The 16,230-nt window shown below is 36.5% G+C and overlaps 1 protein-coding gene across 1 annotated transcript in view; it reads left to right on the top strand.

Moving 5' to 3' along the window:
- Positions 1–16,230, top strand: part of ell2 (elongation factor for RNA polymerase II 2) — an 88,767-nt gene that overhangs the window by 45,015 nt on the left and 27,522 nt on the right. The window contains exon 5 of the mRNA XM_063068574.1: positions 7,211–7,467. Within this exon, the coding sequence (XP_062924644.1) occupies positions 7,211–7,467 (257 nt within the window). The remainder of the gene's footprint in view (positions 1–7,210; positions 7,468–16,230) is intronic.

Below are 16,230 nucleotides of genomic sequence, written 5' to 3'. Positions count from 1 at the left end.
CCTAGACTTGCTATATGATGACAGGCCAGCACTATATTTAGAGGCAGTGTTATGCAATTTCTTGGAATTTATCTGATCAGTTGTATAACAAACTGTAGTCTGTAATCTTATGCTACACAGTATCTTATGTAAATTTTCTTAAAACCTACCTGTTTAACCAAGTTTTTGGTTATATGTGGCAAATGTTTCCTTTCCCCCTGTTTCCTTTTATAGTACAGTGTTGTAGCTTTTGTTACTAAAGGTATCTTGAAGTTTTATGTACTTGAGTGCAAGTAACATATAAAACTCAGGTGCAAGGTGTTTTTTTAAGAGACCAGTTTGCAAGGATGCTTTATCTGTTTTCTGCTTGAGACTTGCTTTGGTCTCTCTGAGCAAAAAGTTTGTGATAAGTTATGTAGATAACAGAGAATCTGATGGTGAGTAAGGAATTGCGTGCTTGATCACAAGTATACCATAGCATTTGATTTGTTTAGAGTACTTAAGACTGGGACAGATTTTAGTCAGGGGCAAGAGTGTCTCCCAATCTTGATTTCAAGAATGTGAATTTTCCTGAGACAGTACACTTGGGGATAATGGTGGAAACTGCTAAGGGGAATTCTGCAACAAGAGGATCATATGAGGCAGTCAGAGCAAGCCATTTCAAATGAGCTGTTGTAAATCAAAATGTTGACAGCTAGACAGTCTCACCTACAGGCTTAGCCAGTTCTGTCAATTCCTTTGAAAGTACACATTCAAAGTCATTCAAGCTTTGAAGGACTTGGCAAGCAAAAGCGAGAACTTGATACTACTTGTTTTGAAAACTCATGCACGAGCACCTTTTTAAAACAGCGAGTCATTTCTTGAGATGTTAAAATTATTTTAAATTATTTTCTTCAAAACTGGTCATTGAAGAATGTATTTACCTGAAGCTTATGCTACAATACTCTCATTTAAACTAAATGGTACTGAATTCTAACTGTAAAGGTGGGCCATTTGACACAATCTCCTCCAATCCCAAACTGCATGTAGAATCAAACATCGGGCGAAATTGCTGACGGCATCTTTTATATTTCTGTAAGCTTTTTTTAAGTATATAAAGAGTAAAAGAGAGTTGAGGGTAGATATAGGACCAATAGAAAATGACACTGGAGATATTGTAATCAGAGATGGCAGAGGAACTGAATGTGTATTTTGCATCAGTCTTCACAGTGGAAGACACCTGTAGTATACCAGACATTCAAGAGTGTCAGGGAAGTGAAGTATGTGCAGTGAAAATTATGACTGAGAAGGTGCTTAGGAAGCTTAATGGTCTGAGGGTGGATAAATCTCCTGGATCTGATGGAATGCACCCTTGGGTTCTGAGGAAGTAGTTGGAGCGATTGCGGAGGCATTAACGATGATCTTTCAAAAATCAATAGATTCTGGCATTGTACCGGATGACTTGAAAATTTGCAAATGTTACTCCACTATTTAAGAAGGGTGGGAGGCAGCAGAAAGGAAACTATAGACGTGTTAGCCTGATATCAGTGGTTGGAAAGTTGTTGGAATCGATAGTTAGGGATAAGATTATGGAGTACCTGGAGGCGCATGACAAGATAGGCCAAAGCCAGCATGATTTCCTGAAATGAAAATCCTGCCTGACAAACCTACTGCAATTCTTTGAGGAAATTACAAGCAGGGTAGAAAAAGGAGATGCAGTAGATGTAATGTACTTGGATTTTCAGAAGGGCTTTGACGAGGTGCCGCACAGGAGGCTGTTTAGCAAAATCAGAGCCCATGGAATTACAGGGTAGTTACTAGCATGGGTAAAGCATTGGCTGGTCGGCAGAAAGCAGAGAGTGGGAATAAAGGGACCCTATTCTGGCTGGCTGCCGGTTATCAGTGGAGTTCCACAGGGGTCAATGTTAGGACTACTGCTTTTTATGATGTATGTCAATGATTTGGACTATGGGATTAATGGATTTGTGGCTAAATTTGCTGATGATATAAAGATAGGTGGAGGAGCAGGTAATGGGCAAAGAAGTGGCATATGAAATACAATGTTGGAAAGTGTATGGTCATGCACTTTGGTGGAAGAAGTAAACAGGCAGACTATTATTTAGATGGAGAGAGAATTCAAAACGCAGAGATGCAAAGGGACTCTGGAGTCCTTTTGCAGGATACCCTAAAGGTTAACATTCAGGTGGAGTAGGTGGTGAAGAAGGTGAATGCAATGTTGCCATTCATTTCTAGAGGTATAGAATATAAGAGCAGGGATGTGATGTTGAGGCTCTATAAGGCACTCGTGAGACCACACTTGGAGTATTGTGTGCAGTTTTGGGCTCCTTATTTTAGAAAGGATATACTGACATTGGTGAGGGTTCAGAGAAGATTCACGAGAATGATTCCAGGAATGAAAGGGTTACCAAATGAGGAACGTCTGGCAGCTCTTGGGCTGTAATCCCTGGAGTTCAGGATAATGAGGGGGGATCTCATAGAAACATTCCAAATGTTAAAAGACCCGAACAGATTAGATATGGCAAAGTTATTTCCCATGGTAGGGGGGTCCAGGACAAGAGGGAATTACTTCAGGATTGAAGGATGTCCATTTAGAAATGGCTGAAATCTGTAGTAAAAGGCACAAATTTTTCTACTTTTCAAAATGTTTTAGAATATTTCATCCTGGAAAATTTGAAGGAGCAAGGTTATCACATGATTAAGTTTTCCTGTTTGCACTTTCTAGCAACTAATTTTTGATTGTATAGTTGTCCTGTAATCTGTGGTTAAATGAAGCACTTTGCTGTTGACTTCAAACCGACATTGCCTTCAGCCAAACAGCTTCAAGAAGCCATAGGTTTTACCCTTTCTCATATCCTTATCCTTATTTAAAATTTTCATGTTGAAATTTCTTTGAGCTTGCATTCAAACCTGTATATATTCAGAGAAACATCATGGGTAACAGGTCCTTCTGGGCCATGAGCTTGCACCACCCAATTACACCCATGTGACCTGTACATCTTTGGAATTTGAGAGAAAACCAGAGTGCCTGAAGAAACGCATGCAGTCATAGGGAGAGTGTACAGTATAGACTCCTTACAGATAGTGGTAGGATTTGAACCCAGGTCACTAACACTATAATAGTGTTATGTTAGCAGCTTATGCTGCGCCCCCTGTTTCTGCCATTCTGCCCTTCTCTGCATCTATGTTTCAGTGGTGGCACTGTTCATCGTCAAATGTATTTGCTGCTAGGCTTACAAGTTTCTATAGGAGGAGAAATTGCCTGGGGAGAAGAACCAGGAGTTCAGGTTGATGGATGCCGACTCAATCTGGTCTGGTTTGGTCGAGTCTGTATTTAATAGCTGTTCGCTCTCTGGTGGTTCAGAGGGTGGTGAATGTATGGAGTCCTCTGTCCCAACATGCGGTGGAAGCTGCATCATTAGAAGTATTTAAAGTGGAGGTGGATAAATATTTGAGTCATGGAGGGGTGTGTCGAAATTACACAGTATTTAAGGGCAGCATAGTCAGCTATGATCATGCTATATGGTGCAGCAAACTTGAATGTGTGATAACCTCTTTCTGATCTCATTTTTTTGGTCTTGTGGTGAACTTGACAATTCTGGAAATGCTCTGGATATATGATAATGCATCAGATGCAGGCAAATATGGAGGAAAGTTCAAGCAAGTCTCAATGGTAGGGTAATTACTCCAATCTGGTATTTTCCCAAACCAAAGTTGCGAGCTGAGGATAGGTTATTATGCCTAATATCTACTGGCATCATATCCAGGACGGGTTCAATTTCCCCTCATCTACCCTCCCTTAATTTTCTAACAAAAGCTGAGACCTGCCATAAATCATTAACTGCAGAGCTTTCAATTATCTAAATCTTGCAGAATTTAAAGGTGTAGTATTTTCATTTTTCACCTCTCCTTGGTTTTCAATATGTTTTGAATAATAGTTGTCATGTTCTCTGCAGGTAGCAGTGATGAGAATTTGTCAAGTTAGGTTGAGCGCTCTATGATGCATCCTTGCAATTTGAATTGTACTCTGGCAGGAATATGCCATTCACAATGATTTTTTTTAAATCTCACTTTAGTACTGTGTTAAATTAGATTTAAGTGATTGTGTCCAATTTATTCATGAATTGATAGCACAGTAAATTTTAATGAAATAAAATTATGGTTGATATTTTTACTAACCTTTTAAATTTTCTTTTTTTGTGTGATTAAATTCTTACTACCTCAATCTTCAGCTATTTAACTTGTACCAAGTCAGGAACGGATTTCTATATTCTTTTAGAATATTTACTGGTGTGATTGAACCAACATTTACTTTTCTTGAGTTTTGATTTTTATCTTTGTATTCATCTTGAATTTTTTGTTCTATCACATTTATCTCGATGATTTGGGGAAAAATAATACGCTACTGAACTCCTGAAGGGTTCTCAGTGTTACTATAATTTTGGAAAAATAGTCAGAAATACTGAAAGCAGCAAACTAGCCCTTATTTTTATTGAAGCTGTAAAATCTCGCAGGTTATTCTCTTTAGAACGTCATCTGCAGAGTTTAAAGTTCGTTTTATTCAATTGCATTTTGATCACATGATGCATACTTGACCTTGCTTAGTATAGTTATGGCATGTTTGGAATATTCAGAAAGCTGGGTATTTTACTTCGAACACCAGAAATTCTCCAAGTGGGAAGGCTGCTTCAGCTGAAAAGATTCTTAAAGAGCTTCACTTGAATAAGATTGTTAAAACATTGTTTTTGATCTTGATCTGTCTGCCAACTAGCACTAAAATAATGAGTTATTGATTTTCATATGGGCTGTAATCAATATTTAGCCCTGTGGTATGAGGCAATTAAATGCCTGTTTCTTGTGGGAGTGAGGATCTAAAGGAAAATGGTGAGTAGGTGAGGAAAAATTAGAAGAAATTTAACTATTTGTATATAATGACCATTCCTTGTACAGATATATCAAACACTTGCTGTTTTGCTGTTAACGGTGTTCTTTCAGTTTTTTTTGTAAGGATTATAGCTGAATAATTGCAGTATTCCTGTATTCCTAAATTAAGTTAAATTATTTGCTCAGACTATAACTTGATCTTGCTTAGTATAGCCATGTCCTGTATGGAATATGCAGAATATAGTTAGAATGTGGAAATCTGTCTCAAATGATCTATGCTTTGGTGAAGTTAATCTGTTATTCGACTTGAGTGTTTTTGTTCTAGAAAAACAAAAATTCTTTCTTCTGTTAGTACTGGGCATTTCTCCATTCTTACATTTTTATGGTATGTTTACTCTGTCTTAAATTCTATTAAAAGAAAATGCCGAAAATATTCAAGCTAGGCAGCATGTGTGAATAGCGAAATGTAAGGTTTCAAATCTCTGGGCTCTCATCAGATTCAATATGTGGAGACTTCAGTTTTTCCCTGTACTATGGTAACCTCCACATTTTCTAGTCGATTGACTTTATTGGTGGTGCCACTTTCTCTACCTGAACTGGAATTTTAAAAACTTGTTGCATTGGAACACAAATTGTACTCTATTTTTTTGAGATGCCATTGTGATGCAAGATTAAATTGGAGGAATTTGAGAAGAGCTAATTATATTACAATGACATTTGGTATCTACACTTGTCATTATCTCAGAATTTTAAAAGACTTCCATGTCCTTGTGCGTGCCACTACAATTGTGTTGTTCTTTTTCTTTTCTCAACTATTTCTCAAGGGCATCTGCATTATGCAGGGTCATCCTTAATGGGAAGTAGTGTAACTATCCAAATTGTTCAGGGAATATCTGCAGCATTGGGCAGTTCAGTGGAAAACATTTACCAAGTGACAAGTCATTTTTGCAAAGGAAGAACTATTCTTTCACACTTGATAAGAAAATTGGTATTAGTTTAGGAGAGTTCCTCAGGTTTTCAGTGTTGAGGATTTTATCATGTAAGCATGTTCCTCAGGTGAACCTCAGCTAGGGTTTGAACTCAATGTCTGTATTCTCAACTGAATTTATTACCAAAATTCTTTATCCGTGCTCTCAACTTTGTAAAGCCATCTATTTTATGCTGCTATTACCTCTGGAGTTAATTTCTGTAATACTTGCTACCTGATGCACAATCTCAACCCTTAATAAATTTCAATTGATACCAAATACTCTCCGTCATTCGGCTTATACCCAAGTTACTCTTTTAAATTCCTTCAAGACCTATTCCACTATTCTCCCCAATAAATTCACCATCCTTGTTAACCCTGATCCTCCTTTCCCGCTAACAATTCATAGCCATGTGTTGAGGCTCATTTGGAAAATTTCACTCTATCTTTCCACTCCTACATAATTTTGTATATTTTCCTTTGTTTCATCTTTGGCTAGCTGACAAATTTTGTTTGGTTTGGCATTTTTGGCATGCCTTGTAGATTCTTTTTGCTACATTGAAAAGGAAAGGAGCACATTAATATTGTACTCTTGGTGGCTTACTCCTACGGAGGTTCACATTCTTTTGGTACTGTAGGACATCCTACAAAGTTATTAGGCCATTCTGTACAGCGCCCATAACATTTGTCAACTTTTTTGTTCAATTTTTAATCACAACCAGGCCATACCCCTTTTTAATACTTGTCTGATTTGTCCTGCCTCAAATAAGCTCTGGAAAAGTTTCTCTTATGTTAATGAAAATTTGCACCTTTTATTTCCAGAACAGTCCTAGTCCAGATTATACCATTGGACTTTTGACCTATCCATTTTTTTCCATTGATGTCAATCAGATGTATAGTGCTAACACTGAAATCAATTCATGATCTTAGTTCATTGATATCATGATGTTCACCAGGAATTTTGCATTTAATGTGTATGATAGTACTTAATGGATACTAATGTGCATTTTGTATTTTAAAGCTTTGTTTAACAATTTAGTAGGCTAAGCCATTACAATAATAATTATTTTTCAATAAACTCTATTTTCAATTCCTTACTAATTTCTATACCTTGGAAGATGGCAAATGAGAAAATTCATTTGTTTCTGATGTACCAAAGTGAATTCATAGTTCATTATTTGCATGAAAGTTTCCAGGTTTGCTCACTTTGTAAAATAAACTGGTCATCAAAAGTATTGCTGAAATAGCTTTGGGAAAGGATTATTATTTTACCTACACACTCACTTTGAAATGGAAAAAATTTTAATTTAACAATTATACAATTTGAGTTTCTTGCGATTTGGTTTTCTTTTAATTTAGAAGTTGTTTTTGTACTATTTCTAGGTAAGCGAGTGCAGATTCGTAAACCAGCACCAGGCATCCCAGATGCTGTACCTGAACGGAAACGATCAACCCCTATTAATCCTGCAAGTACAATAAGGAAGTGCAATACAAACAGTGTTTGCCAGCGATCATATAGGGATAGGGCGATCCACTTATTGGTACTAAAACCTTTCAAGAAACCAGAGCTTCTGGCTCGATTACAGAAAGATGGTGTTAGTCAGAAAGACAAGAATTCCCTTGGACCAATTCTACAACAGGTCAGTAGTGGCAGATGCAGTTTTCATACATCACTCTTCAAGCTAGTTGTTGATGGTAGGAATAATTGAACTCTTAATTTAACTAACTTACTGTCTTTAATTTTGCCAGCTTTTTAAAAATGTTATCTAATACTATGTATGTTGCAGAAGTTTGAAACCTGCATGTGAATTTTCGAGCTAGCAAAGTGGGTTTAGTTACAACAGTAGCCTCGCAAACAATATGCATTTTTCTATCTAACTTCTGCACTTTCAAATTTTGATCCTTTTGCTGATTTGAATAATGTCTAACAAAGACAATCATTCAAATCAACCTGAAAAGTTCAGTATTTAGGAGGAAAGGAATGAAGACTTTAACCCCTTTTCATTGCAGCTTTCTGGATGTTGCAAACCTTTTTACGTAATTAATACTGAGTAAGGCAGATTATGCTCTCATAACTATACACTGTGGTTTTCAGCAGTAACCAGAAAAGTCATAACCTGAAGTCATTTGCTTTTATGTATATACTATGAACTCATGTTTTGCTATGTCAGAATTTAGTATAATTGCAAAATTTTTGAGTATTTCAAATAATAAACACGAGAGCAGGAGTTCCCAAGCTGGGGTACACGGCCGCCTCAGTTAATGGTGAGGGTCCATGGCATACAAGAGCTTGGGAACCTCGGCACTGTGGTTTCCTGAATCAGTGCAAACAATCGTCAATATAAATTCTGTCTTTTCAATCAGTCCATTTGAAATTTGCAACATTATTTTCAAGTTAAGGCCAGCTAACCTTTTAGCTTACTTGGTTATTCTGTCACATAATATCTGATAGTTGTATGAAACTCAATTACTTGCTTTAGGTCTATATTCTACAAAACTCTTCTGAACTTTTTTTTTTAAAGTTGATCTCTGTGAAAATACCACTTGACCGAGTTCCAGCAGTTATAACTACTTCAGACAGTGTTACAGATTTCCACTAGGTGTAGGTATAGCAGAATTGTTTCCTGAATTTATTTCTGCATGGGCTATCTTAAAAAAAAAAATACTCCTTTTGGTGCAGCTCTTTCCCACTAGGTAGTTAGATTTTTAAAAAACTGTCTTAATCATTTTAAATGCTGTAGACTAATTCAAGGCTCAAATATTACTCTTGATTACATTTTCTTTTCTGCACTTAAAATCTTGATCTTAGTCATAGATTCTAAATTGTAAATATTTCCACTGTGCTCTGATTGCTTTCTGTTCAAAATCAAAAATACACTACCAGATGCTGTTTTCATGAAAGTGGATGACCTGAAAGGGCTAGGAGGAATGAAATTTGGCTGAAGTGTAGCTGTCATTAAAAAGGAAGATTAGCTTAATTAATATGTGGAGACTTTTAGAAATCAACAAATGGTCAGGGTTCTGTTTGCTTAACCTTTCAGTTTTACCTTGTAGAAATCTACTTCTTAATAGGAACAAAATAGATACAATTCTATTTTTACTAAGTGAAGCTGAAGGATAATGGACTAGACATTCTTGCCCACATAAACAGATTTATTCCTTCCAATATTTACTCAATGATAGTGTGATAGCTGTGTTGAATTGTCTAGATTAGCTATCTGAATGGAAACTAAAATTATTTTGAACATTCAAAATAGCCACTAAATGTCAGCCCATGATATAATTGTCTTTGAGCTCTTTGCCTCAGTTGACACAATTATTCATGGACATTTGAAATTTACAACCTTGACAGCTGATGGGATGTTTGCTATATTCTGTTTTGCTGCATTGTGTAAAATTTAAATCATGCACTTGTTCAGCATGATGCTCCTCTATCATGCAATCAAAGATAATTTAGAATGTTTGTAAAGGACTTGTTACTGGGATTTTTCTTTATTACAATTGTTTCTACTAAGTTACAAAAATCTCTGAATTCACTGCATAGTTTTCTCTGATATTTCTAAGTTGAGTGCAGCTAAAAAGATCTGTCATAATTTGCTTAAGTAACACAAGTTATACCTTCTATACTAGAGATGTATAAATCGTACACAATATTTGCAGAGTCATGGCTGTCATCGTGTAACTATATATTATATTAACCTACATTGCCAATGGGCCTGGTTTTTGCTATGTTTGGAAGTGTCGGAGGAGAGAGGATTTGGAAAGTGCAGTCTTTTCTGACTTAACAACTGTCCCATGTGCTGCTACTACTGCCATGGGTCAATTTATGGTCAAGTATTTATGTGGTTTATTTATAGCCTAAGTATTTACTTCAATATTGCATCTATACTTTCATATGGTCGTATTACAATTGTTTATTACTGGCAGCTATTGACCCTTCTTAAAATTCAAATTTGACTAAAATGGCCCAAGTTAGGAGCTTCAATGCACCTTGCACTGAAATGTCTGCTTCAACGTTGTACATATTTGTATATTGATCTTTAATATGGTAAAACATTAATTTAGCTTTGCAGAATTGGAAGCAAAATTGTAATTTGACCAATTACAATTGTCCTCAACTGTGGCCTTTATTTTATTGACAAATTCTGGCAAGTTGTGAGGGTTTTGTGTTTTAAGTAGTGAGGGTTTACCAATGTAGGTTTCTTTGTGCAGGAATGTGCCCACAGGCCTGTCAATTTAAGCTACAGGTTTCCCCCACCATCTGAAGGTAGAGCGTTCCTATGAAACGGTTTGTAAGCCGGAATGTCGTAAAGCGAAGAAGCAATTACCATTTATTTATATGGGAAAATTTTGTGAGCGTTCGCAGACCCAAAAATAACCTACCAAATCATGCCAAATAACACATCAAACCTAACCTAAAATAACAGTAATGTATAGTAAAAGCAGGAATGATATGCTAAATACACAGCCTATATAAAGTAGAAATACTTTTCCACAATCATTGCCTGAACTGTTCTCCATAGCAAAAATCTCACGCAAGCGCCGTCAGCAAAAACATGGCGCAAGCGCTCTCCAGTAACCTTTAAGCTAAGAAGCTGCCAAATCGTACCAAATAACACGTAAAAATACACAGCCAATATAAAGTAGAAATAATGTATGTACAGTGTAGTATCACTTACGGGACTCATGAAGACATCGAGCACACTGACATGTTAGGCTGAGTCGTCAGAGTTTGGGTGGTGCAGTAGCCCCCACCCTCCAGGCAACGAGCCGATACCGATCCGCGAAGCATGCAGGGGTACAGCGGTAGCCGGGAGGCACACAGTACATCGTTAAGAAAAAAGCTGAAATAAACATGCTAATTAATTAGGTGCCTCCCGGCATGTAATTTTCGGCCCAGATCAGAGGCAATTGCCGATTGTGTTGCCTCTGATCTGGGCCGACATTTATGTGCTGGGTGGCACCTAATTAATTAGCATGTTTATTTCTGCTTTTTTCTTAAAGATGTGCTGGGTGCCTCCTGGCTACCGCTGCATTCTCTGCGAATCGGTATCTGTATGCGGCCTGGGGGTTGGGGTGGTGGGACACTGGGGTGTCATCTCATCGTCGTCTGTTTCCATTAGGGCAGGCAGGTCATCTTCTATTTCTGCCTGCCTCGATGTCGAAGGTCGAGGTTCGTCGTCTGCTGTGGCTGATGTGGAAGGCTTGCTTGACTGCTTAGTCTCGTGCATTTTTAGATCATACAGTTCTTCGTAAGGACTCAAACCATCTTGCAAATATGCCCTAAACCGATGTACCCTTTCAAAATTAAAGTCGTACTTTATCATTACTCATTCGGTTTCGATTGTTATCCTTTCCTCTTCCAATTGCATCAGCTCTTCATCTATCAGTTCTTGGGCAAGGGATGCCAAAACCTCTTCAACATCATCTTCGTCAACTTCCACAAGCCAAACTCACTTCATCTCCTTCGTTCACCATGATCGAAATGCTTAATTATGTCTAGTTTTACGCTAAGTGTAACACCCTTACGAGCTCTTTTAGGCTTTTCCGATACCTCAGAACTCATCTTGCTAATGGCTGCTCGCGGGCACGTGTTTAAGCAATGCCAGCGAGAATGCCGTTCCGAATCCAGGGGAGGGCAGCTGCTCAGGGCACGCGCTGCCTTTTTTCGCGTACTTCCTTATTCTGGCGCGCTGCCTTTTTTCGCGTGCTGCTTTTTTTTCGTAACAGTGAAAACACCTTCTGTTAGCGAAAACAGAGAACTAATGTAGGTCTTTAGTAACAGTGAGGTTTCGTAAAGCGAACGTTCAAAAAGCAGGGAACACCTGTATCATATTGTGAGAATGTTCTTTTTTCAATAACCTACATCAATAAAATTTTTATTTTGCTGGATAGAAACACTTGGCATGTAGCAGGACTTCAAAATGTCCCCCTCAGTCCTGACTAATTCGAAATTGGGGTTAGACAAATGAATAATTGTTACTTTGGTTTGAAAGACTGCCTCACTTGCAACAGCAGAAACCAGTCTGCACATTCTTCTATGCTTGCTGTCCATTGTCTCTTTAAACCCTGGTGTGGATTTTGAGTGCCAAAGCATGGGCATGTGTCACAGAACTCTGGGAAGCTGGCCCACAAAAAATTGATCTGTTTTATTAGCATAGATTTTGCATGTTTTTTTATTATGGTTATTGTATCATATCTCAGGAATCTGTGGTGATATTGACAAGCTCCCATGGTGCACTGGAAAGTTTAAAAATATTAGTTTTAAACATTTTACACACGAAATGATTGGAATAAAAAGAAGCAACAGTTAGCTGAAATAACAAATTTTATTTTGAAAACACTATTTTGGCGTTTTTGAGGGGAATTACCACACCCACATATTAAGGCCAGAGTTGTTTATTTATTTAGAGATAGAAAGCCTAACATGCCACGCTGCCAGCAATCCACCTATGAACCCAAACCAAATCACAGGACAATTTATCATGACCAATTTACCTACTAACAGTCTTTGGACTGTGGGAGGAAACCAGAACACCTGGAGGACACCCACTCATTTTTGAGGAGGAAGTGCAAACTCTTCACGGATGGCGCTAAAATTGAACTCAGAACTCTGACGTCCTGCGCTGTAATACTGTTGTGTTAACTGCCACACCATTGTGGCCAAGTTGTAATTGATTCAGAATGATTTTTAAAACTCTGGCCTCATTCAGTGGTGTGTTTTTTTCCAGGATATTTTGGGTATCGTTTATGTATATTTTTTGTGATAATTCTCATTTCGAGGCTTTTGACAAAGTTCCAAATAAGTGCACATTTATTAAGGCCAGAGTTATTTATTTATTTAAAGATACAGCATGAAACAGGCCTTTCCGGCCTAACAAGCAGCACTGCCAGCAACCCACCTATTAACCCTAGCCAAAACGCACTAAATCCTTTTTCAAATGCACATTTATTTGTAACCTCCTACACTCCAATGAAACAAGTCCCAACCTGCACAACCCTTCCATAACTCAGACCCTTGAGTCTTAGCAACATCCTTGTAAATCTCCCCTGCATCCTTTCTAGCTTGATGATATAATCCCAGACATCCCACCCTGCAAAAGCTCATTTCTGGGAGGTAGCATCATCAATTTGCAGGAGACTCCCGGAACTTCCGGGAGAGGTGGGATGTCTACAATAGAGTAGCTCCTTAGCAGCTAGCCAGCTAGTTTAAATAACGTTAGCTATGCTAATGAATGAATGACACCTGTTAAACTCACCTCAACACGTCTTTACAGACTTAACCCACCATGGGCAATAGAAAAGTCACTGTTGTAAACAGCGCATCAAGCAACACTGTCATTATTTTGACCCCTATTATGCAAGGGTACACTTTAGGGTAGTCTGGGGTGACGTATGTTTTCTTTCTTTCTTTTTAAATCTTTTTATTGAGTAAGTATACAAAAAAGGTAAGCCATATAAACATTAATACAATGTTAAAGTATAATAAAATTCCAAAAGATAACAATACCAAAAAGAAAATACTACAAACAATGTAATTTAAGCATAAGAAACCAAGATAACATAATAGTATACTAGATTTTATATATATCAATGGAAAAAAAAAAGAAAAAAAAAAAAAACCCCAAAAAAAAACCCACCGTGCAACTAACTAAAAGCAAAGCAAAGCAATGGGCTAACTTGAAAACAAACAGAGTTAAACTTAAAATCACGTCCTCAATCCCGACCTCCATTAAAACAGTGAAGAAAAAACAAGAAGGGTAAATATTACATTAAATGAAAATATCGAATAAAAGGTCCCCAAATCTGTTCAAATTTAAATGAAGAATCATAAAGGTTACTTCTAATTTTCTCCAGATTCAAACATAAAATCGTCTGAGAAAACCAAAAAAAGGTAGTTGGAGCATTAAGCTCTTTCCAATGTTGTAAAATACATCTTTTCGCCATTAAAGTAAGAAATGCAATCATTCTACGGGCTGAAGGGGAAAGATTACTAGAAATTTTAGGTAGTCCAAAGATAGCAGTAATAGGGTGAGGAGAGATATCTATATTTAATACCTTAGAAATAATATTGAAAATATCTCTCCAAAAAGTTTCCAAAGTAGGGCAAGACCAAAACATATGAGTTAAAGAGGCTATCTGCCCCGAACATCTATCACAGAAAGGATTAATATGCGAGTAAAAACGCGCTAACTTATCTTTGGACATATGTGCTCTATGAACCACTTTAAATTGAATTAGGGAATGTTTAGCACAAATAGAGGAAGTATTAACTAATTGTAAAATCTGCCCCCAATCATCCACAGAAATGGTAAGCCCCAATTCCTGTTCCCAATCTACCCTAATCTTATCAAATGGAGCTTTCCTAAGTTTCATAATAATATTATAAATCATAGCCGATGCACCTTTCTGACATGGATTAAGGTTAATTATCGAATCTAAAATATATATAGGAGGAAGCATTGGAAAGGAAGTAAGTATAGTACTTAGGAAATTTCTAACTTGTAAATATCTAAAAAAATGTATTCTTGATAAGTTATATTTATTAGATAATTGTTCAAAAGACATAAGGGAACCATCTAAAAATAAATCCAAAAACCGTAAAATACCCTTAGTCTTCCAAGTTTGAAAAGCGCGATCCGTAAAAGAGGGAGGAAAAAATATGTTACCTAAAATAGGAATCGCTAACCCGAATTGATTAAGATCAAAAAATTTTCTGAATTGAAACCAAATGCGCAAAGCATATTTAACTATCGGGTTAGAGACCTGCTTAAGACGTTTCGAATCAAAAGGAAGAGAGGAACCTAAAATAGAACCAAGTGTATAACCCTGAACAGATTGTAATTCCAATGCTACCCATTTAGGAATAAATAGTATGTCCCGGTCAAGTAACCAAAATTTCATATGTCGAATATTAATAGCCCAATAATAAAATCTAAAGTTAGGTAATGCTAAACCTCCATCTCTCTTAGCTTTCTGTAAATGTATTTTACCCAGTCTCGGATTCTTGTTCTGCCAAATAAATGAAGAAATTTTAGAGTCAACTTTATCAAAAAAAGATTTAGGAACGAAAATTGGTAATGCCTGAAACACATATAAAAATTTTGGCAAAAAAAACATCTTAACTGCATTAATACGACCAATCAAAGTTAAATATAAGGGAAACCATTTAGATGAAAGTTGAGTAATATGGTCTATTAATGGTAAAAAGTTAGTCTTAAATAAATCTTTATGTTTACAAGTAATTTTAATCCCAAGATATGAAAAGTAATTATTAATCAATTTAAATGGAAATTTATAATATAAGGGAAGATGTTTATTAATCGGAAAAAGTTCACTCTTACTAAGATTTAATTTATAACCTGAGAAAAGACCAAATTGTGCTAATAACTCTAAAACAGCAGGAATGGATCTCTCAGGATTAGAAATATATAAAAGTAAATCATCAGCATAGAGTGATAATTTATGGGACTTTAATCCCCGAGTTATCCCAGTAATATTTAAAGATTCTCGAATAGCAATTGCAAGAGGTTCTAATGCAATATCAAATAATAGGGGACTAAGAGGACAGCCTTGTCGAGTACCACGAAAGAGAGGAAAAAAAGGTGAGTTTAAGGAGTTAGTACGAACCGAGGCTACAGGGGAGTAATATAACAGTTTAATCCAGGATATAAATTTCAAGCTAAAATTAAACATTTCAAGCACCTTAAATAAATAAGGCCATTCTACTCTATCAAAAGCTTTCTCGGCATCTAAAGAAATAACACACTCAGGAACATTTTGTGAGGGAGTATAAACGATATTTAACAATGTACGAATATTATAAAAAGAGTAACGACCTTTAATAAAACCCGTTTGGTCTTCCGAAATACTAGAAGGAAGTACTTTTTCTAGTCTATTTGCTAATAACTTAGAAAAAACTTTAGAATCAACATTTAATAAAGATATTGGTCTATAAGATGCACATTGAGCAGGGTCTTTATCCTTCTTTAGTATTAAAGAAATTGATGCTCTATTAAAAGATTCCGGAAGTTTACCAAGTTTCAAAGAAGCCTCAAAAACCTTATAGAGCCAAGGAATCAATAAAGAAGCAAAACATTTATAAAATTCAACGGTAAACCCATCAGGGCCAGGAGCTTTCCCCAGATTCATAGAAAAAATAACATTCTTAATCTCATCCATTGTAATGGAAGTATCTAATAAAGAAGACATATCCTGTGAAATCAGAGGGAAGTCTAACTTATCTAAAAAATCATTCATATATTTAGAATCTCGAGGAGACTCTGATTGGTATAAAGAAGAATAAAAATCACAAAAGGTTTGATTAATCCCCACATGATCCAATATCAATCGATCATTTTGGTTATAAATCTGATTGATTTGAGATTTAACATAATTAGATT

The sequence above is a fragment of the Mobula hypostoma genome, chromosome 16 (genome assembly GCF_963921235.1).
Source record: "Mobula hypostoma chromosome 16, sMobHyp1.1, whole genome shotgun sequence".
In the NCBI taxonomy this organism is placed as follows: domain Eukaryota; kingdom Metazoa; phylum Chordata; class Chondrichthyes; order Myliobatiformes; family Myliobatidae; genus Mobula; species Mobula hypostoma.
This window is presented reverse-complemented; position numbering and strand designations above follow the sequence as displayed.